The sequence below is a fragment of the Topomyia yanbarensis genome, chromosome 1 (assembly GCF_030247195.1).
Source record: "Topomyia yanbarensis strain Yona2022 chromosome 1, ASM3024719v1, whole genome shotgun sequence".
NCBI lineage: Eukaryota > Metazoa > Arthropoda > Insecta > Diptera > Culicidae > Topomyia > Topomyia yanbarensis.
In genome coordinates, this window is record NC_080670.1 from 117,815,099 (window position 1) to 117,839,537 (window position 24,439).

The window sequence follows — 24,439 nt, forward strand, 5'->3', positions numbered from 1 at the left end:
CTTCCCTTCCGAAGGAAGACGTGACCACAGATTTTTTCACCTCTGAAAAATCTCAACGACCTCGGCTGGAATTGAACCCAGGCAACTGGAATGAGTGGCGGTAACGCTTACCACCCAACCACCGGCGCCGTCTACAAGTCGTTCTGATATTTTACATCCAGAAACTTAAACTTTATCGATGTCACAGAGCATTACAATTAACGTTTCTGGAAGTAGACTTCAGCCAGGCGTTTGCTGGGTGCTAACCTGAGTGTTTTGCAAACCTTTACCTTTCAGAGTGAGAGACCAATCTCAAAAGTGAAAATATATTTTAAAAAAGAGAGCTAAGCTGAGAGAGACAGAGAGGAAGTATTACTGAAACTTAAAAAATATTTCTAAAAATAGTTTTTGTAACATCATTTCTCAAAAATCTGTAAATCTGTACATACACGGAAAAATCGGTATATCTGTACACACAGATTCTTGGTCTGAAAATGGTTGAAAAATCTGTATAAATACAGATTATTCTGTATTTTTGGTAACCCTGCTGCCGAAATCTTCTGAACAGTGTTGCTATTTTTTAAAATGAAAATGTATCTTGAATCCATTATATTAATAAAAGGCAATTTCCATGTCACGGGTGTTTAGTAAGGTTTGATGAAACCATTCTCTGACAAATTTTAGATTACGGTTTGGTTGCTGTCTTATTTTTGTTTAAAATAATTAACGACGTATACGGCAAACATGTGGTAGACACTTGTTCTACTTTGTCACAAAATTTCTGCTTCATTTATTCATTTTAACTCTTTTAACGATAATAATATTATTTGTCAAAAGTAATTACATTATTTTCCTATAAATATAGCAACACTGCCAAACATCACCCAGGTAACCAACAAGCATTAGTGTATGCAGTAAAGTAGCGTAAAATTTGCATTTCGGATGCTTCTTGCAGTATGCTGGCATTCGTTATGCATAACTGTTGTTAATCAGCATTTGAAAAACTGTTTAAAAACTTCTTGCCAGTAAGCAGCATTCTGAATGCACACACTGGCGGCTCCAGGGAGGGGCACGAGGGGGCACGTGCCCCCCCTATTCCACCAGAAGCTGTTTTGGTAGTAGGATATTTGCATTTTCCTACTTCAACATGCTAATATTTTAGAAGTGATCAAGTTTGTTTTGTTCTTTGAAACACTTTTTTAAACCAAGTAAAAGACAATTAAATTTGGTAACAAAAGTAATTTCGAATTTTTGTTAGTAACAAGTAAAGTATAGTTTCTACTAGGGTTGTGGTACCGGTAATACTGGAAACGAAAATCCGGGAATCCCGACGGGCTCATTGTTGTCCATCTACAGGACGTCGTGTCCTGGTCGCGCGCGAAACGTTTCTATAGAATATATCTAACCTAAAGTTAAAACTTGACGAGAATTAAAATGCCACGGCCTGCAGAAATCTATCCGGTGATAACTGAAGTTAAATGACACACTCTTAAGTAGAATGGCGCAGTATGAGTAAACACAGTGGTTACACTGGACGTAAAAAACGCCTTCAACAGTGCTAGTGGGGCTACAATCGCCGATTCGCTGCACAGATTGAGAGTTCCCGTGTACCTGATCTACGAAACTGACGTCGGAAAAAGAAGTGGAACCGTAACAGCGGGCTTTCCACAGGGTTCAATGCTCGGCCCAACTCTTTGGAATGCTATGTACGACAGAGTGCTGAAGCTGAGTTTCCCCAGGGGCGTGAAGATTGTTGGTTTTGCGGGCGACGTGATGCTCCTAGTGATCGGCGAATCAGTAGAGGAAGTAGAAATAATCGCAACGGAGGCGATAGATGTTGTGGAAGACTGGATGCGCGAGAAGAAGCTAGTGTTAGCTCACCACAAAACCGAGATGGTTTTGATAAGCAACCGAAGGGCAGTGCAGCAGGCGAGAATTTCGATCGGAGAGTGTATCATGAACTCAAAGCGAGAAGTTAGACAACTGGGAGCTCTCGCCTCTGAAGGTCCCAGGTGGGGCTTGCCTAAGCTCCGACTCCTGGGCACTCAAGGCCTCTTTAGTTCCGAGTCCCAGGTCGTTGTGGAAGTAGGAGAGCTTTCGGATATGTGACGGTCCTAAATAAAGTACAAACTTCCTACCTTTTGTACAAATTTATTTCGGTTCGAGTGATGACGGCTTAACAATGGGCTATGGCGGCAGGCAGCGAGCGACCATGAGCAGGGATGACACGTGCGGCAGGCAAATAAGTCGAGCGACGTTTGGTGGGTTACGGGGCTGGGCGAGCCACGAAGGTTTACAATGGCGGGATCCCGGACCACGAGAAACGGCTGGTTTTACGTTTAGGCGGGCAGGCGTTTAGCAAGCGAATGTTCCGGAATGCACGAGGCAATCGTATCCTGCAACGGGGTCCTTGATGATGAGCAGTTACTTTTAATTTAGGAAAAACGGCGACCCAGATTAGAAAAGGATGAAGCGGTAACTGTCCAGCTAATAATGATAGTTCATCTAAACTTTTTCCGCGAGGGCCGTGGCGATGGCACCTCGAACACGTCTTACACATTCTATCGTCGAAGTCCAACTATCCCATAGCTTTCTCTCCTCGTAGCCTCCTAGCCAACTCCAACTCCTGCTCACTATCTCTCTCACTCTCCCTATTCCCGTTTCATTTTCCGCACCAATCGACTGCATTTTTCACCCAAACCCTTATCCACATCTCTTTTATACCGGCCGCCCACTTTAAATTCACCGTTGCTCCTACACTTACTGATTATAATTTATTCCTACGGTTCACACATCTTTAATAAAACTAAGTTACGTTACGGTAATAGAGTGATGGTAGACGATCGGCTAAGCTTTATTAGCCACATCGACCACGCATGCGGGAGCACGAGCAAAACGAAATGAGAACCATTGTCGGTGAGGACGTTAACATGAACAATATTGTCCAAAGAATGTGCAGGGACAAACAAAAATGGGGTGCGGGAACAGAATGGTCGTTCAGATCATATCAGCGTTGCAACAAAGATGGCGAGAGGAGCAACGACCAACAACATAGTAGTACACGGCTTCGGGTCGTCGAAGCACCGATGAACCGGAAGTTACACTCAACCGGAATCGCCGGACCGACGTTGGCACTCGACTAGTCAGTCTGCTGAAGGGAGATAAAGTAGACCAGCAGGTGCGACCGGAGTAGGCTAGATCCATCGCCGGGGACATCGTCGACGAAAGGTCGTCGAAGCACCTGAGAACCGGAAGTCATCCTCCCCCCGGAATCGCAGGACTGACCTCGGCACCTAACGAGAGAACTTCCGACGTCGAGAAATTGCTCCGTCGGGGTAGGCCAGGCCCACCGCCGGGGACTAGTTCGAGTAGATCGTGAAGTAGCATCGGCAAATAGTCGTCAGGGCGCCTGTGAACTGCAAGTCAACCCTCTACACAGAATTGCAGGATCGACCCCGGCATCGTCCCGGGTAGTATCGGTTTCGGAAGATTTTCCACTTTCGGGGAACTCTTCGTCGAAGTAGAAAATATCCACCGTCGGGGACTATTCCGAGTAGTCCGTAGCGAATCGCCGGCTTGAATCGTCGGGGCACTAGTGAACCGAATGCAATCCTCCACCCGGAATCGCCGGACAGACCTCGGCATTCTAAAGGACTGCATCGAAGTAAGCATAACGCGTGCGTCAACGGTTGCGAGAGACTTTCGTCGGGGAACTCTCCGCTAAGGTAGGCTAGCTCCACCGTCGGGGATTATGCCGAGTAGCACCGAACGCGACAAACCACCAGTATAGGGTCGTCAGGGCACCAGTGAACGGGAAGCTACCCTCCAACCGGAATCGCTGGATCGACCACAGCATCCAACTGGTCAACGCCGAGTGGAACGCATGTAGAATATCATGCCGTGCAGCACGACCAGTTACACCTAGAATCAAGTGAAGTGCATGAGCACAGCCTCCCCCTGAAGTAGTTATTTCAAATGGAATCCGGGGGATCAGGCAATAGTCGGACTCCTTGGTGGAGGTTAGAGGAGTAGGGCTCAGAGTTATATTTTCTGTTCAGAGACCCTCACTCTGGTACACGATGGACGAAATCACTCGAAGTGGACAACTATGGTCTAACTATTCAACGTGTGCTGGGTCGGCGTGAAAGCTTTACCACCAAATAACAAAAACACACACACAACTGTACCCCATTGTCGACCATTGAAGCAAGTCCTTGCTGTTATGACAGCTGGCTAGATTTGGCCATAACGTAATTGGACCATCATGGGACTGCTGATGCTGATTTTCTTGCCACAGGAACAGTTCTCTTGCCAAACCATTTGTTTCAAAAACAACCTTTATTCTGCTAGAAACCGTGAGCAGTAGTGTTGTAAAATTCGAGCCCCTGTATCAATTTGAAATTGGTTTTCGCAGTTCTATCGATCACGACATATCCATCAAATTTCGTCAACACCTGGCCGTACAGTTAACGGGCCTGTGTTCTGACCGGTTTCTGTTGTTTGGGGCTAGTGTTAGGTTGTTTATTTGCTCGGTGACATTTGTAGCCTTCTCGAAGACGGATTCGGCACACAGTTCAGTGTTCAGTTTTTGCGCCATAATGGCATAGTTTTTAGCGAATAAACCGAAAATCAACTATCCTAAGTGACTTCCTTGAGTGAAACCTGTAGGGATTTTAACTAAGATTGAGCCTGGGGTACGAACCCATCAAAGGCTGCATTAAGATATTGGATTGCAATCAACTATGGTCAACGAGTGAGAAACGACGCTTCTCAACAGACTGACCTTTATTGAATGTGGTTGAATCACCACTTGTACTTGGACTTGTTGGTCTCTTGTTGGTTTTACAAAAATCTGTTTTTCGTGGAAAAAGGAATTCGCCTGAATCAGTGAATTGCAAAGGATGCCAATTTAAAGGATGACTTCGGCCGAATAGACGTCAACTGACTGACAGGACACTATTTGTTTGAAAAAATGGTTCCTAGATCTTCGTGTTTCTTATGAGTTTAGCAACAAATCAGGAGTCACACAAGGAAGCACTATGGATACATTACTGTACATGCTGTTCTTCAAGGATAAAGAATTTATATGTGATGTTAGGTCAGAAAAATTGCACCATGACATTAAACCGAATTTTAATTTGTGTAAATTGAAAATTCGATTGCGAAAAATTCGGTTTGACTGACTGGAAAATAAAAACATTCACCACGTGGTGTTTATGTTAACAAAATCAATAGCGAAATGGATTCCCTGACGATTAGTAGAGAAAAAAAAAGAATAGATGATGTGATTTGTCTAACTATTCACCAATATGTAAATACAAACCGTGTTAAGAAATAAGTTTTCAAAATTTGACACTATTTTGTCAGAAAGGGGTGCCCCCCCTTTGCCAGCCGGCTGGAGCCGCCTATGAATGCACAACAGTAGTAAAAAAGCATTTTCATAGCACAGCAGTATTGTAGCCGTATATTTTGCCAAAAGCGACTTTTAAATAGCATTTATAACGACTTAAGTGCTTATCAAGTAGCCGTTAAGGCGCATTCAGCTTGCTTATTGGTTACCTGGGCATTTAGCCATCCCTGAAGTAACATTGCGTACGGTGCAAAAAGTCAGAATCAACCAATCAGGAGCTGGAACATTCTGACGTAAAATTGGAACAAAAACGACCCCCTCTATTGTCATGTCTTGTCTTAGCATCCACCTGGTGGCGAATAGCTTATCAACAGGTGACCCAAAAGCTTAACTCACCATTCCAACCAAAAAGCTCATTTCACCGACCAAAAAGCTCACTTAGCCTAACAGCACCGGAGCGTGGGTAATAGCGATTTGCTAACCGTCATCATAACACGACACCGCACCGGCGGTTCGTAAACAGGTTGGGAAATGGAAACTTATCGTTTTGGTTTATAGCGAGTGCGTATATTTGATAACTTCTCAACAAACATATGATCAGAGATGCCAGGTACTTTTTTCAAATGCCTTCAATAATAATTTTAAAAGTCTGGGAAGAACAAAAAATGTCAGGAAAGCTAGTGTAACCAAAAGCCTTTATATTCAAAAATCTGCAAACATCTGCAACAAAACAAAAAAATCTGCAAATATCTGCAACCAAACTAGAAAATCTGCAAATATCTGCGTCATCGAAAAAATCTGCAGCTTAAATTAAAAGTCTGCGAATTTGCAGACTTGTCTGCAAATCTGGCATCCCTGCATATGATTACGGCCTAAAAGCCAACTGTCAAAATCCACTTTGATTGGAAATTCCGGACAAACCGTTACACGCCAATCACAAAAGTTGGTGCGAAAGAGAAAAGTTTTCTCTTTCATAAACTCTTGTGAACTGTGTTCGACTACCCAGATAAGCTCAGCCGGAAATGAACTGGAATTCTGGCTGGTTCCAGTTCCCAATCCGGCTCCAGTGACACAACCGATTCTAGTTAGAATCGGTTATGTCACTGGAGCCGGAATACGAACTGGAACCAGCCAGAATTCCAGTTCATTTCCGGCAGAACTTTACTGGGTAGTAACAGTATGACGGGAATTTCCATTCAAAGTGGATTTTGACAGTTGGCTTTTAGGCCGTAATCATATGTTTGTCGAGACTTCTTCCAACTGACGCCAACGCTGCTATCAGGGGCGGCGAAAAACTTTACGCCCGTGGTGGGTAGAAAGCATAGGGTGAGGGGTCCATTAGTAACGATTTTTTACTTTTCGCAATGCACACGCTTACATTACATTCACATTAAATCACGTTCGTTTATGCAAATGGAATTGTGTTACATCGATGTTTTCAAATGTGTGTGGTGCGAGATACATGAGTTGCGCATCTAAATTTTTTGAAATGGTTCAAAATTTCGAGTGGGTAATTACCCACTCGGTTATTGTCGGTATGGGTAGTACTACCCATACTACCCACGCTTTCCGCCGGCCCTGGTTGCTATTCGTAGAAAGTAAGCATAGGAAAGGAAAATGTAAAAAATAGGGTCTCGCGATGATTGATTTAAATAACACTTATTTAAAGTTTACTGAAATTACAACAGAATTATTGAAATTAAAAGTTTATTGTTGTTTTAATGAAAATATATTTTCAAACCTTGATTCATACCAATTATTTTGTCGTTTGATGCAATGAACAGTATTTGTTTGAATTCAATAACACATATTTATGGTTATGCTGTATGTTTACAGCGTGATAGTAAAAATGAGTGCATCGAAGCAACTTGGATTGAACTCTAGATTGAGCTGAAAGATTTAGCATTATGTCAAGCTGTACATGATGTGTCCCAGAATCAGATTGATGGGTCAAATCAAAAAACCAAAAATCTGCATGGAATGTATGAGGAAACGCTGCGAATAAATGGAACTGTGGAAAGTAAGATTCAAAAAGAAAGAGTCCAGTAGTAAGTGGAAGATAACGACGATAATGGTTTTCCACACACTCTGCAGCGCTTGGTTCAGAAAAGAATACCTAAAAAGAACTTGGACGGACACAGATCACACCTGTTACATCATAATCTAGTTTCAGGCGGTGGTTCATCATATTTTCGGGGGATAATATGGTGTTGTGGTGTATAGTGAAATATATGAACGTGAATGCTCTACCCTAATAATGTGTTGACTGTAGGGTTGCCACCTCTGGAGAGGCTTTAACCCGGAGATTTTCACTGATCTGGAGGGGGGTGGAGTTTGAGTGGAACGAGACAGAAATTGGAATCAAAGCGATTGCTAGGCATTTTAGAGCGCTTTAATCGCTTTTTATTACCACGTTAAAGTAAAACTGTAATTTTTTCACGCTTGAGGACGGTTTTATCGGTTTAATGTGGTGTAGTATTTCACTTACCTGACTAAGTGCCAAGAATACAAAAGCACCAGCTACTCTCACTGTGGAGGTCGAACGAGCATTGCTCTCCTCCACAACTAACAGAAGAAGGAGAGCAAAGGAGGCAGAGCTGCGACATCACACTATGTGGTGTCGGTTATTCGTCACCAACAAATTTTAATTTCGCAGCAAAGAGGCAAAACTCACCTCCCTAGCCCAGTTAAGGATCGCTGTTGGAGTAGCAACAACACCGCAAGAACTCGTTTGATGTTGACCTAGTCAGTTGGATTAGAACAAATCTGCCAGACCTTAGTGCAGCTGGTGATAAGCACCACTAAGAGTGAAATGATTTGGTAAAATTGCAGTAAAATAACTTTTTTACACCATTTTGAGCGACTTAGTGGAATGTAACATTTCAATTGTAGCACATAGCGAAATATTACTTTCCGTCGCGCATATGGCTTACCGAACGAGCAGCCGCTGGTCCCCTAAGACGATTTCGCTAGATTTTCAGAGCAGCGTGCACTAGCGCGACTTCCGGAAGGTTAATTTGTAGTAAATTTTATTTGTTTTTCATTTTCATTGCTTTGTGAAAGAAATTAGCAATATTTGGTGAATTCTTCGCCACCTTGAAACGAAGGGTTAGTAGGGGAAAATAAATCTGTACCAGAGTAATAGTTTATTTAGACTTTTCAAATATTTTGTAAAAATCAATTAATTCCAAAAAAATTGAACCTATGCTTCTTCCCATCAAACCCGGAGAAATTGATGTAAAACCCGAAGATCGCTCCCGAAAACCGGAGTCTCCGGGTCAAACCCGGAGGGGTGGCAACTCTAGTTGACTGAAAGCCATTGTTTTCACTGTACCAAAACAGTAGTTTAACAATAATTTATACTACAGTCTAATATGACATTACAATTCAAAATCAATAAATTTTAACCTTTCTCCATAAAATTTCAAAATTCACTTTGTGAAAAAAGGAGATGGCGGGGTTGGACGGTAGTACTTAACATTATAAAAATTGATATTTTAATACATTCAAACATTTCTTATAGAGGGTATTTGGTTCATGGTTAAGAACCTCTCGAGGGACGATTAACTGTCATATTTGGAGAAAAAATCGTTCTACACATACCTTCTAATCTCAACCGTTACTAAGTTATTGAATTTTTTGTGCTAAAAACTTAGTTGTCTTAAAATAGCTCTCACTCATAAAATATACTTTGTATTTCAAATCTTTTGGATCCATTGGATAGGTGAGAAAATTTTCCATTGAAAAATGTCCTCAAATGTTTCAGTTAATGAGATTAAGTAACCTTTTTACAGTAATTTAATAAAAATTTAACAATTTTGATCGATTTTTCGATCATTTCGCGAAAATCTTAATAGTTAACATCACCATTTTAATAATTCAAATTCTTAATCTTGAAGAGTTGCATAATTTGTTCCTTGACATGATACACTTATCTTTTCTTGTTTTCATGTGTTTGGGTTATTGAACTTGAATATTTTTATCTCATATTCACTTATACTAGCTCTTATTGAAAAAGTATGGCACTGATTGTACCTTTTCTTATTTTTATTCAAAAGCCAGGAAAATTTTGCATAGAAAAGATATAAATACCTTTCAGTTAAGTGAATTTAGTGTTCTTTTAGAAGTTAATTAGTTTAATATTAGTTTTATTATTAGCATTTTCGTTATTTTCTGAAAATAGTAAATAAGAAACACCACCATTATTATCATGGAATTAATGCATCTTAGCAAGTTCTACAATTCTTTCTTTGGCTCCATTCAATTAGGCCATTACAAATCCTTTTTTAAAAATTATGTCTAACTACAATTTGTTTTTCTGAAGGGGGTGGTAAACAAAAAATAAATATTTTTATTAAAACAAAAAAATTACCTATATATTTTTTTTTTCATTTTACATTTTCCTGTGATCGTTCTCGTGGACGTTTCCGCAGGGTGATTTCGGATAGCGTGGTGTTTTAAGCAATTCAAGCAAACTTTATTGAATCAATCAAAAGTTCATATAAGAAAGGGATGGTTAAGTTTTTCGTTTTAAATAATTTTCCGAAGAGTACAATTTCTAATAGCGGTTTAATCTGTTTCTAAATTCCCAATAAAAGCTTGAATGATCACTAAGAACTTAATAACCATGAACATTAAGGAGTGCTTTTAGGTATTATCCGAACTTTTGGTTGCTTGGATAGTTTTCGTACCGTTGTAGTGGCACATGGACCGACTTTACATAAAAAGCATGAAAATTGGTCAAAGATGACCCTGCTTGATAACAATGTACAGAAACAGGATTTTTATTTATGGACTGGCAAACTTGCGAACGTACATTCTGTGCATACTATAATTTTTCGAGCTCTAGTGGAAACGGCTGGTTTGGTTTATTGCTTGTGTTTGAAAACTTGTAGATTTGTTTGTCTGGTACATGATAGTCATTTGGCTCTGTTCCGTGTACATCTTCAAAATACTTGCATTTCCCCCATCTTGTTGTGCAGTCGTACAGATTTATGAAACGTATAGGAATCATCAGTTCAAATTTGCCTTTTTCATATAAGGAATACAATCACTCTGAAACTCGACTTGTCAAGCTAGACCCGGAGTGTCGTGTGTCATATACCACTAGATTCAGTTCGTCGATATGCAAAAATGTCTGTGTGTGTGTTTATTATAGTAAAGTTGAAAAGTTTCAAAAGTGCATTGACAATGGCTGTGACTTACTTTCGTGCATAACCACTTAAAACAGTTCTTACTTTTATTCCTTCCTTCTGCCCCACGAGACTGCATCAAAGCGTTATATCGTGGGGAGGGTGATTCGGTCTTGAGGTACAGTGAACTCAAAAAATAGCATGATCACTGGCACTACCTAGTGGTAGAGTTGAAAACTATTTGGTCTTTCACAGCTGTTGATCTTCAGGTTTTCCGAAGATAGATACCCTGTACAAGATCGAGATCACGAGATATTTCGAATAGAATGTTCTTTTGTTGAAATTTCAATTTCGCTTGTTTCATTTACATGATTTTAACAATCTATTTCAGCTTTAATGATTATATATTGTCCAGGACAAGTTATGACAAAATGATACAATAGAGCAGTGGTTTTCAACCGAGGGTGAATTCACTCCCAGGGGTGAATTGGACTAATGTAGAGGGTGAATTATGCGGGGTAAATTTTAACTTGTTATTTTAACATTCCTGTAGGAAACCTTTACATATTGGTTCAGTGAGCCAAGAGTAAAAATGCAGCCTGAGAGAGTACAAATTGAAATACTATGGCGTTCACTCAATAGAATTTTTTTTCTGAGAGCATGGTTATTAATTTTCACCAAAGGGTTACATGATAAGGATCAAAATACGGAAAGGGGTAAATGGAACGAAAAAGGTTGAAAGCCATTGCAATAGAGCATACATTCGAGCCGTTTAGCTCCGAACACCTATTCAGTTAATCGCAGTGGTGAACTTCCGTGAGCCATTTGGCTCCCGTTTATGTGAGCCATTTAGTTTCTGTTTACGCGAGTCATCTCAGTGAGTCTTTTATTCCTCGGCGGCGGAATTTCTCCCGATACCGATGCCCGTTGCGTGAGTCATTTCTCTCCCAGTTTTGTCGCAATCTACTCGGATAGTCCATAAATCCTACTCAAATGGCCAACCAGTACTTGTTCGCTGCTTCCGGTTCGCTGAAAACTCGACGACCAGCCGCTGGCGCTTCACTCGATCTAGTTCCTGACGGTGTAACTAGTCTGCTTACGGGCTTCGGTTCGGCAATTCCAGATGGTTCGTGGTGCCCGGTACAAAGTTCGAGTCGATGAAATGATCTCTGAGAAGGTTCAGGTTCAATAGACCTTTCTTGTCAAAAAAATTTATGTGACGAAACCCTTCCTTGTTCATCTCTGAATCGATTTTTCATATTGTCGCGATGATTTTGTGCCTCTAACTATTGAAAAAATTGAAAAAACTGCGGACTACCCGTTTCACCCCATATGCTCTTGTCCTAACTTGCCTTGCTTCCCCATACTTTTTCACCATTTCAATGAATTTCCTCAAAACTTCTAACTCGGGGTGGCCAGACGTACCGATTTATCGGTATCCTGCCAATACTATCACTCAAAAAAAAGTAAACGTTATGCCTATTGATTTTACACATAGATTTTTGCAATTAACGGAGGCATATAGACACTATTTGCTGCACGCATCGAAATTTCGTACGATTAAACCAACAATTATCACTTTTAATTCTGATCGACATTCTATCGTTGGATCAAACAATTGGATTGTTAAATAAACATTGTTTTATTGTTAATTTTACAATATTATTGTGATTTCAACCACATTTGGATTTATTTTGATCTTGCATAATAACAAATCAGCGTGTAGTATATTTTTTGCTTTATTCAGATTGAAGTAACTTTAGACAGACATGTTGTAATGCGAATAATTAATTAGAAATACCTATTTGCTGACACCAATCGGTCAACCGTAAGTTTAATACTTATTTTTTAATATTAAATGTAACATTTTCTTTAAAATTTATAGTACAACTTCCTATTACTGGCTCGTTGGCGAACAATGAAGGAGCTGTCCCTTTTGTTTTAACCCGATTCTATGGGTTTCGGAAAATGCTGCAACATAAATAAAAATAAATTATGTTTATTTGAAAATAAAACTAAAATGCTAAATATAATTAGTTTTTATATATACGGAAAAATAAATAAGTATAAATCCGCAAAGTACATATTTTGATTTAATTACATTGTTATTTCAACAAGAATATATCGTAGAGCATACCGTGTATTCGTCATTAAAACAATATCATAATGATGATCGTTTCAATAATAATATTGTTGATTCAACCAAAAATGTGATTTTAACCGAGAAACGTCAAATGCTGATTTTATTGTAAAAATAACAATATTACTGATTGATTTAAACAATACATACTATTAGCTCTGAGGTAATAATAATTATTGTTGAGCTTGAACCAGAATATTGTTGTAACTACAATACATTTTTCTGCGTGTGGAACATAAACCTAATGTGTGTATTTACAAGAAATATTAATCTTACATTTACATTTCATAACTATTAGGCACATAAAACCCCATTCTATAACAGTATGCATATATAACTTATGTGTGTGCATACATAGTTTATACAGTTGACACATAGAAGGTATGTGTGCGCGTGATAACAATAGCATTTCTTCTTCATATGAATTTTAAGCGGTTTGAAGCAAATAGAATTAACGTTTGGATTTTTTTCAGTGTAGGCTTCCCTGCCATTTCACAGACGATCGTGATATTATTATCGATATTCTCTTAATCTTACCGAAAACTATAGATATTATTTTATTAAAACTACAGATGTCGGTTCAGTACATTAGTATTTTATAATTTAATGTCGATAAAAATATGATCTACCGATAACTACCAAAAATATTTTAGTGAGTCTAGCGATATTAAGAAATTATATCTGGCCACCCTGCTCAAACTGTCAAATTCAGCAAATGGTGGTTGCTGAAGGGCGAAATCACGACTGGGATGCAAATTGGGCTAAGCATTTTTTTAGTTTCTACCCACTAAAAGCACATAGGAATAAATTCTTTGTTATATTGTCATAAGGTTTAACGAAAAATGCTTCCGGAAAAACACGGTCATAAAGTAATTTATACCTACAATAAAAACTACATTTAGAAAACCTTCGCCGAATATTGAAACTGATTTTTCTCCATTTGAGTACATTGCGACTTAGGCCCTAATGAAAGATCTGTGTCGAAATATCGTTTTGATTTGGATCTAGGATAGGATCCGCCAGCTCTGTACCCTATTTTTGAACCAATTCTGAACCTAAGAGTTCTGAACCAGCTCGTGATTGGACGAAAGTGACATTGGCAAACGTTCGGCTTGGAAAATAAAAGTACTAAAGGGCTGCTTGGAAGTGTTGTCGTATTGTGATATCCCACACTATCAGGGTGGGTTGCTGGCGAGTTACGGCGGGTTGCCTAGAACAATGTTTCAATAGCCTACCGCTCGCCAGCATGTATTTTAACACGCCTAGCCGCCATTTCGTTTACTGGGATAAAATGTAAAACGACGATTGTTTACTGTGTTGTTTTTTTTTGTTTTCCCGAGATACCGCTTTCTTTCCATAACGTCCATTTGTACACTCAAAAAAAAGTAAACGTTATGCCTATTGATTTTACACATAGATTTTTGCAATTAACGGAGGCATATAGACACTATTTGCTGGCACATAAACCTAATGTGTGTATTCACAAGAAATATTAATCTTACATTCACATTTCATAACTATTAGGCACATAAAACCCCATTCTATAATAATATGCACATATAACTTATGTGTGTGCATACATAGTTTATACAGTTGACACATAGAAGGTATGTGTGCGCGTGATAACAATAGCATTTCTTCTTCATATGAATTTTAAGCGGTTTGAAGCAAATAGAATTAACGTTTGGATTTCTTTCAGTGTAATTATGAAGTGCAAGGCATTTTCTGGCAGACGAATTCAAACATATTATCCAGAACTGAAGTTCTACAGGTTTCCGAGAGATCCGGTAGCGCGGTGTGCGGATTAATGCGGAAATGTCTCTTCGAAGTCTAACCGAGTAACTGACTATTTAGCCTAAGTATGAAAATATTTTCAACTTCATGTAAAAATTGTCTTTGTTCCAGCGCCGAGTAAATTGGGAGTATTGTCTATCGCGAGATAATACACGGTTAAAAAAAAGTACCCAATAATGGGTACCAGAAGTACCCAGTTTATGGTTTCGTTCCAGCTGTCACGAATTGGGTACTTTTCCTAATAAAAGACTGGGTGAAAAAGTACCCATCTCAACATTGATACTCTACAAAGAAAAATGTATAAAATATTACCCATAAATGGTTGAAAAATACTTAGTTGTTTTTCGAGTAATCAATCTAGCAGCGTAGTTTGATCTCGGTTCCTCAAGTTAATTGAGCTCGAAGCCCTATTGGCTGATCGAGGTCTTATTGGCGTATTTGATTTTTGTTGCGCAATTAATCCAACGCTGTAAGCAAAGCATTGGCAGTTTCCTTCCAAAATCATCGAGGTTCTGAGAAAAAATGGATGAGCTGAACAGAATCCTAGACGACGAAACATTCGGGAAACTAGTCGGTAAGTTTAAACATTAAGGGACTTATTCTCATAGTCACGTCACCTAGTGACCAGAAGAAAATTTCCGTCTAGCCACTAAGCGACGTGATTGTGAGAATAGGGCCCTTGCCACTGAGATCCCCTTTTATTCCTACTTTGGTATAACATACCAAGTTTCAAGAAAATTTATATTGAATATCGATAATCATTCCTTTAGATTTCTCCTTAACTCCATTCCGGAACCGGTTAGGAATTCCAGCTCAAATGCAACAACACTGCGACTCAATCGGTTTCGCAATCGGTTATTGCATTTCAGCATCCATACTGACTCAATTCAGGATTCCAAATCAAATTCCAAATGGTTTGACCTGAAGGTTGCTCACATTGTTATATTAACACCTTTTACCACAGTTTTTCTAAAACTTACAAAAGTTTGTATTCCATTATATTTGGAACATTGAATTATTTTTTCTTTCCATTCAATATAAAGGTTTACATTGTCCGGTATCAGGATGCGGTGAACTCGTGGATGGTTACGTAGACGAATTGAAGAAACACGTAAAATCCGTACACAAGCTTAATACAACATTGAGGAACGAGTTTCCTTTGAAATGTTATGAATGTGGTTCCATACAGCTAACATTTAAAGCATTAAAAACTCACATTATGAAAAATCATCCTAACTTTAAACGACCACCCCATGACCCTAATAAAGTAAATCTGGATATAGAGACAGTTAGTTCAGAGTTAATAGAACATACTGACACTGTCATAGAAAACCAATTTTTCTTCTCCGAAAGCGTTTCTAAAAATGAGCTTATTCAGGGTGCCTCAGCTGGAATAACAGAACTCCGGAGTGACGTTTCAGTTCCAGAAATTAAAATACAGAAATGCATTGCAATAAGCACAGCTATGATGAGCAATTACCAAAAATTTGCATTGAGCGAAATTAAAAAATTCTTGGCTTCGAAACACATATCGACTGATGACAAAGATGTTGTATCTTTAATAAACACTCTGGCGATACCAAATTTATTTGCGGATGTCCAAAATCCAGAGGACAATCTAAATTATCTCTCAGGAAAAATCACGGGTACTGTACCGCAACCGAAAGAGATTGTTCTGGGTACTGGAAAAGTGAGCTCTACGATCAGATATGAGACCGGAAAAAACAATCGTGATAAACAGAAATTATGTCAAGTAAAAAAAATCACTACAATTAAAGACATAATGCACTACATCTCAGTGAAGGATACATTAGCATTAATAATGCGTAATCCTTTGGCAAGAAAAATGGTTGAGCAGGAAGTGAAATCAAACGAACCCATTGTGAGTGGATTCAAGGACGGAACAATTTTCCAATCTCATCCATATTTACAGCTACATCCTTTCGCTCTAAGAATATCGCTGCATACCGATGACGTAGAGTATTGTAATCCTCTGGGTTCTCGGAAAGGTAAAAATAAACTAACCAACTTCACCTTCAAGGTGCAAAATTTTGATGCCAAATTGAATTCCAAACTTAGTCGAGTCTACATAGCTTTGATGGTCTGTTCCAAGCTGGTAAAAAAGTATGGTTTGCAGAAGATTCTCCAGCCACTTATTGAAGATTTGCGTGTTTTGGAATCAGGTGTTGTTCTACAAGTTGCCGAGCACGAGACATTCATCCTTAGAGCTACACTGGTACACGTGATTGGAGACACAGCTGCAATGCACGAGTTGTTTGAAATGATGCCAGCACAGTCCAATTTGTTTTGCAGAGCTTGTTATATTACAAGAGAAACATTTCATCGTGGTTTGTTTGGGGCAGTTCATCTACTAAAAACTCGTGATAGTTTCGATGCAGATCTTAATGCTGTGAAAAACAAAACTAGGAAACCAGCACAATGCGGAATTCTTTTATCACCAGTTTTACACTGCCTTCCATACTTTCATATAGCCGAAAATATGAATTTCGATCCAATGCAATGCTTGAAGGTGTCGTTAGCATGTGTTTAAAAAAAATCCTCAATGATATAGTTAATATTGCCAAAATATTGAGCGACATAGATGTAAATGAACGAATTTTGAAATTTGACTATGGTATTGCAGAAAAAAGGGATAAGCCATGTGGAAACTTCAAATCACTAACCCTCAAAACTAAGGGTAACGCTCTTGGTCAGTCAGCATCCCAGACCTGGCTTCTATTGCGAGCATTTCCGTTCATATTTTCAGATGTACTCTCGGAAAAGTATCATGATATCGTATCAGATCTTTTGCAAATTACTTTTCTTTCATTTTCCAATTCATTGACATTAAATATGATTGATGAATTTGATCATGCAATAAATAACTTCTACGAACATTTCAAGAAAGGCTTCCCAGGCGCAAATCCTATAAATAAAGTTCACTACATTTCACATTACCCATCAATCATTCGACAAAGTGGACCAGTTGCACTAATGAGCTGTCTACAATTTGAGGCAAAATTTAAATCGACGAAATCTCAAGCAAAAACTTGTTCAAATTTCAAGAATATTACCTACAGTCTAACAAAGCGACACAATCTTAAACAAGTAAATGATATAATTAATCACAATTATGACATAGACAAAGTAATCATTTTATCATCACGTTTTGTCAATAAAACATCTCTTGACTACTCAGCTCTGCTCCACAATCTTCCAGATACTGTTCGACTAATAAATCAATTAAGTATAAATGGTACTATGTTCCGTCCAGAGTTGATAATTAAATATCAAATGTGCCAGCGGGATTGTTACGGAATTATTAAAGGATTGATTGCCACAGATAGTTCTTATACATGTATTTTCGAAGGCTTAGATGTTATAGAGTTTTGTCAGAGGCTAAATAGTTTTAAAGTTAGTGCAAATAGAAAAATGTTACGTATTCCTTTTGAAAATGTATACAATAAAAAAGTTTATAGTTTATGGCAAAAAAATCCATCGGAAGAAAATTGTGCATATATAAGCCTTAAATATACAGATTAAATTACATTCATAATACATCATATTTGTTATCGCTATATTAAAATGTTTATTTCAAGCATTTTGAAATATATTAATTTCCATGTGGAAACTGTAAAATAATATCCAGTTTACATAGTTGATCATTCAAACTATTTCAGACAATAAGATCACCGATGCTTCATTAGCATTTCTTGACCAAGAAATACTGGATTCAATGGGAATCGTCGCGATGGGACCGAAACTGATAATAATGTCTGTGGTCAACAATTTAAATGAAACGAAAGATACAATATCAGAAGTAGCTAATCCGTCGACGTCCAGTACAACACCTGCAAAAGATTTAACGGTAAAACTAGTTTAATGTGGATATTGTATTTATTTCAATTCAAATCTTGCAGGTACGAGAAATATTGGAGAGCCATCCCAAGTTCCGCTCAATTTTACAAGACAAACTGGACGCGAAGATAGTGCCAAAGGAAAATGAATTAAAGTTAATGGTTCGTGTGTTATGTGCTCCTATTGTAGAACGATTGACGAAAGAGTCTGTGTAAGTATTCAAATTTCATTACTATATTTTCAATAGGGTACAAGTAAATGGGGTCTCTAATTGTTTACGTCAATATCTCGGTTGCTGTTACATTTTAGTCTATAGCTATTTACACAATAGTCTTTCATTATGTGCTGGAAAATATTCTTTCATAATTAGACTTTTGTTACTTGGGTCCTATTGAAAGTTTACCCTCAATATTGTTTTACTTATGATTCCTTTTTCTTTCGAACAGGTATCCGACAACAGAGGAGAAAAAGAAATTGGTTGCAAAAATATTACAACAATTTCCCTTTCTGAATGCGACAAAGAGAAGTGTCGATGGCCCAGAATATGTAATATACCCTTACATTATCGTTTGTTTGGGTTCTCAATTGGTATTTGCAAACTATTTTCGAAGGACAAACTATTTGCACAAATCATACCTGGCCAATTAATTCGTAATCCTGAAGGGAATCTGTATGGTTTCAGTTCCATATCAACATTAGAATAGGGCTAATAAGATTTGTAAACAAACTTTTGTTTTGCTGATTTCTCTTAATGTGTTATATTTTCAACACAGAAGACAATTGAAATTGATTCTACCAAAGGTACAAAAGTTGATTCATGTGTATCTTTCATGAAATTCAACTCGACAGCGGAATAATGAGCGAAATAAGTTTGTTTACAAAAATCTCATTAGCCCTTTTGAAGAATTGATATTGAGTTCAAATGACACGACCAAATGTTTTGGATTTGGTATTGTTTTGGATTTGGTATTTCTAAGACCTACTATCTTGATTTAAAAAAAGTTTTTATTGATGTTGTGAACAGAGATGCCAGGTAATATTTTGTGCCAATCTGTGTTAAGGAAAACGTACACAAATTTGTCTCAAAACAAGAGGTGGCAACCTTTTTTTTCTTTTAGTTTTTGCACGAGGGAAAAATTGAGAAATCTGTGCAAGTCTATGCATTATAAGAGAAAGCTGTGAAAATCTGCATTAAAACAGATAAACGGAAATTTCTGCGGTTTCAGAAATTGTGCAGCATATTGAAAATCTGTGAAACGTAGATTAATGTGCGTACCTGGGATCCCTGCGGTTGTGAATTGTAACTTACACACTCAACTTCTATTCCTCATTTGTGTGTGCTTATTTGGCTCGCATTGAGTTGAAAGTACAGTAGATATAATACCACCGACAAACTGACATGACAACTAGAACGATTTCAGTGAAAATTTTTGGCAAATAATTTAAACTCGGAACAGTAACTCCATCTGTATAATGAGTTACACATCATTACTTAACGTGTCTTTCGTAAAAGAACACTAATGTCCTCTAGTAAAAGTCTGGACAAGACATATTCAAACGAGCAGAAGTTTTTCGAATTCAAATGAGCGGAGCATCGTATATTAACGTTTTAAGTAGAAAGTATTGCACGTTTCATTGGAAACGAGTCGTTTAATCATTTTGAGGCGACGCATTGAATTGGCGCATTTGATAATAAATGCTGAAAACGTCAAAAAATATGCATTACCCAAGTTTAATGTATGCTAATTATTTACTTTAACTGAATTTCTCAATAAAACTGACTAAAACTGTGCTTCTAAAGTTTCAGGTTTTTGTATGTTTTTTACACAAAATTGCACCACCTTTTATTAGTGTCCTTCCATAAGAAATACATTGCGATGAATCGTGCGCCGAATAGCGCTGCGAATCTTGCTGCGACGAAAAATAATCGTCGTGTCTCCTTTGGAAAAGCACGGGCAATATTGCGGTATTGACTGGCTTTGTTCTCTGGAGACTCCATGAAAAGTGAATCGAAAAAATTGAATCAACTTCAAGTCGGTTCCGACAGCATGAAGTAACAAGTTACTTTACGCTCGTCCGGGCATGCCACAGACTCAGGTGATTTGTATTCTAATGCCAAAAGATCCTAACTCCTGCGGTAGCATGCAAAAGGTTAAGTAGCCGGGAAACTCTAAGCTTGCTCAAATGACCCTATTCCACGCTTACTAAACTTTCTTCCCTCACATCCTTGCTCTCCCTTGAGTACTATGGCTCATAATATTGAAAAATATACTTCAACTTCCAGTGTCATGCTAATTAAATGCCGTTACAACAACTTCGGGATTTATCATCACATTGCTTAATAAACTATTCCATTTCCGAGAATGAAACGATTTACGATCGGACCGTAGATCTTTCGCCGAAAATGCAGTGTATGTCATTTGCCCTGATTTACCTCATATTTTGTCAAATATTGTTTATATATATATGTTTACAAAATTGATTCAGCTGTTTATCAAATATTCAACAAAACTAGAACATATATTTCTAAGGTTATAGTTTCCTTTAACTATTTCAAGTATAGCCAAACTTCTTTGAGCCAAGTGCCTTGAAACTATGGTTGTCTATTTTCTCTTGTCCAAACTTCTACTGGAGGAACTCTAGTTACATAGAGTAGCTTCGATGATTATTAGAGAGTTGACTGAAAATTTTGAAACTCTTACTGTCAAACGAACGTCCGTTTGACAGTACGAGTTACAAAATTTTGCGTCGACTCTCTAATAATATCTTGTCAAATTTGAAAATACAGTGTCATGTCAGTTTGTCGGTGATAATACTACAAAATGAGATTACTGTTCGTCCAGAAATGCTTTTAATTATCAAACAGAACAGAAACTCGTCTTAAGTAGATTCAGACTGGTAGCGGTGGGTTTATGAGAAAAACAATATTAATTTAAATAATTTTCTTTATTCTAAATTACAAGCTTGTATATGCCAAAGTTAGGCTAGGTAACACTAATAGAGATTATCAATTGAGAGCCTAAAACAATGAAAATACATTCATTGGTCATGAATACTCACACTTATAAAGTTATATGTAGGTTGGCATATGCCACCAGGTGCGTTACTTTGCTTGACCGAATTGACAAAAATAATTGAGAATAGTTGACACAGTCAAAGTGTATGCAAGAAACTTTCCCAGTTAAATTCAGTCGGAAAATGAGCCGCAATGCTGGCTGGCTCTAGCTCGTATTCCTAGTTAGAATCGGTTGAGTCACTGGAGCCGGAATATTAATTAGAACCTGAATTTCGGCTCATTTCCGGCTGAACTTTACTAGGTTACATATACTGTTTCATATCTTTCGAATTTCATGACTAGATGAAGTACATACTGACAACGCAAATAATTCAATTTCACATTTAGTCTCTATTTTTCTGGAAAAATGGTGGCCAAGGCGCTAAACATGAGCACACTGGGTTAATACAAACACACTTGAGAAATGCCTGTAAAAATTTGTTACCTGAGCAAAGAAAATTTACCCACTCACCGAAGAGCCCAGCACCCGATAGTGTTTCAACGGAAATGATCGAGTTAGCTGAAAACTGCGCTAGATATGGACAAACATCAGCAAACTATCCTGTAATTGCGAAAATCATGAGCGATGTGCATGATCTGCACATGATGCTGCTGCGGGAGAAAAAAGATATTCAAAGCGTATTGCGAATTTTACCTCATTTGATTTCATACAATGGGAGAATGGTAATTATTTCTGTTTTATCATCGGAATATTTCAATTCTTTCAACCTGATCAACACTTTTTATTTCCCTAAAACAATTTCAAATGGCGTATGAGCGCATGAACGCTTCAAATTTCAATAAGGAGGTTGACTTAAAGAAAGTGTTCGCTAAAGGTCTTATGCACAACCCACATTCTTTCAAAGAAATTGCAAATGGTACGAATGAAAAATAATAAACAGACATCACAATTAATGTGTTTTGGTTTTATTACAGATCACATTCGAGGCTGTCTAAAAATAATGTCAACCTTGAAGGAGTTAGAAGTGCGGAAAACACAGAGCCAAACAAGTCTATTGACATTCAGCTTGCTGCACCATTAATTAGATGGATACCGGATTCACATGCCATTCAGGAACACAATGCGTTAACATCGCATATTGTGTGTCAAAGAGAAGAATATTTTGTTTTTTTACCACCTAATGTTATTGTTTCCTGTGGACCAGAATCGATCAATGCGATCGATACGCTGTTCAAATCGTTCATGGTGTTCAATTTGAGCGTTCCGACAAATCTGTTAAAAATTGCAGACTTTTTGAACGTATTTGCTTACAAAGTCAAACCATTCAGCAAGCGTTCTACTGTACAAAATTTATGCATAATTTTTGAAGAAAGCGAGAACGCAGAACAATCGTAAATTAATATTTTTACCACAATAAAATTGAAATTTATATTGGAAGAAATCAATATAACCTTTTGAATTAAAAACATATTTAAATTAGTATGGTTTTCTCAATTTAGACGATCCGAACAATTTATTTCAAAATTCTTTGATCTTCATCTTTTTTACTGTTCTGGAAAATGGGTAGTTTTCTACCCAGTTTTTTTGCCATTGAAAGAATAAAGTTGGGTAAAAAACTACCCATTTTTTGACATATAATGATTTTACCCATTATTGCGAATGTGCTGTTTACCCAATAAGTGAGTTTTCCCAGTTTTGCCGCAGATGGGTCGTATAAAACTCATTTATGGGTACTTTTTTAACCGTGTATAGCATTTCGTCGAGTGCGGTCGAAACAAAAACAAACGTCAAAATGTTTTCTCACTCGCACTAATGCAGACTAGATGGGCGCGTAATTCAACGCACGGCCCGGTGGCGCATGGCTGAAAAGTCGCAATGTGGATTTAAGAAAAGATTCGCAATACTTTGGAGCAAACCGTGAGAAAGTTATTTCGGAAATCGCTTCTTGTTCTTCTTTTAGTATTATCGATACAGTTGAATTTTACAGTTTTCAACTGCATCAATCATCGGTGTAAATAGGAGCGTGTTATTTTCTGTTGGGGATCAACAATGATTACGCCCTTTTGAAATGTAGCATTATTTTGCGCACATCTAGCTAAATCTGGCAACAACAAATAACCCATCATTAAACGAACAAAGTTGTTTGCCCCGTCGTGAAGAACGCACGTTTTTAGTTTTTCTTTCTCGCTGAATAAAAGGTGAAATTTTCTCAACGTAGTTCGTTGTGTTTTACTCGCGGTTTATTTTCGAGTGATCCGTTTCCTCTGATCCACTAGAGACTGGCTAGTATCCGCCGCGTGTTTGTTACTCTGTTCGTCGTCGTGCGGTTCCGGAAAACCTGTGTCCCGCTGTCGATAGTCCGACAGGTTATGGGCCCAGAAGCTCTAGTGCGAGAAGAAAGTTATTTTTTGAGGTTGTGTTTTCCGTCGACACGAGGAGGAGTAAATCGCGAAAGATTTAGTGCGCAAAAAGCACGATGGTCGACGCGAGATTTGCCGTGCCTAAACTGAATGGGCAAAACTGGCAGACGTGGCAGATACGTCTGGAAATGTTATTGTCCAAGGAGGACCTTTGGTATACGGTGAAAGATCCGGTCCCGGAAGAAGAAGAAGACCGTGATGAAGATTGGTGCAGTGACGATCGAAAGGCGAAAGCAACGATTGTTTTGCTGCTGGAGGATAGCCAGCTTCCGCTCGTGAAAAACAAAAAGTACGCGCGCGATGTTTTTGAATCGTTAAAGAGCTATCATCAGAAAACAAGTCGGTCCGTTCGTGTTTCGCTTTTGAAACGTTTATGTGCGATGAATTTAGTGGAAAATGGTGATCTGGAACAGCATCTTTGTGTGATTGATGAATTGTTCGATCGCCTGGATGCCGCCGGAACGATGCTGGATGCCGATACAAAGATGTGTATGCTCCTACGAAGCTTACCGCCGTCATTCGATGGGATTGTTTCAGTGCTTGACAGTAGAGCGGATGATAAAATTACGATGGATATTGTTAAAGCCTGTTTGATGGACGAATATCAGCGTCGTCGAGAGCGAAATGGAACCTCAGCTAAACCTGAAAAGGCAATGCATTCTCAGATGAATTCCTCTGGAAATAAGCAGGTAAAGGAAACACGAACGTGTCACTTTTGTAAACGACCCGGTCATCTTCGGCGCAACTGC

General features: G+C 38.2%; 1 protein-coding gene across 1 annotated transcript; it reads left to right on the forward strand.

Annotated features, from left to right (window-relative positions):
• Positions 1–14,300: 14,300 nt before the first annotated feature.
• Positions 14,301–22,654, forward strand: LOC131680572 (uncharacterized). The gene is made up of 7 exons (XM_058961309.1): positions 14,301–14,439; positions 14,507–14,969; positions 18,076–18,263; positions 18,316–18,464; positions 18,700–18,799; positions 21,657–22,186; positions 22,245–22,654. The coding sequence occupies exons 2-6, from the start codon at positions 14,918–14,920 to the stop codon at positions 22,083–22,085; spliced, it is 918 nt and encodes a 305-aa protein (XP_058817292.1). The 5' UTR covers positions 14,301–14,439; positions 14,507–14,917; the 3' UTR covers positions 22,086–22,186; positions 22,245–22,654.
• Positions 22,655–24,439: the final 1,785 nt, after the last annotated feature.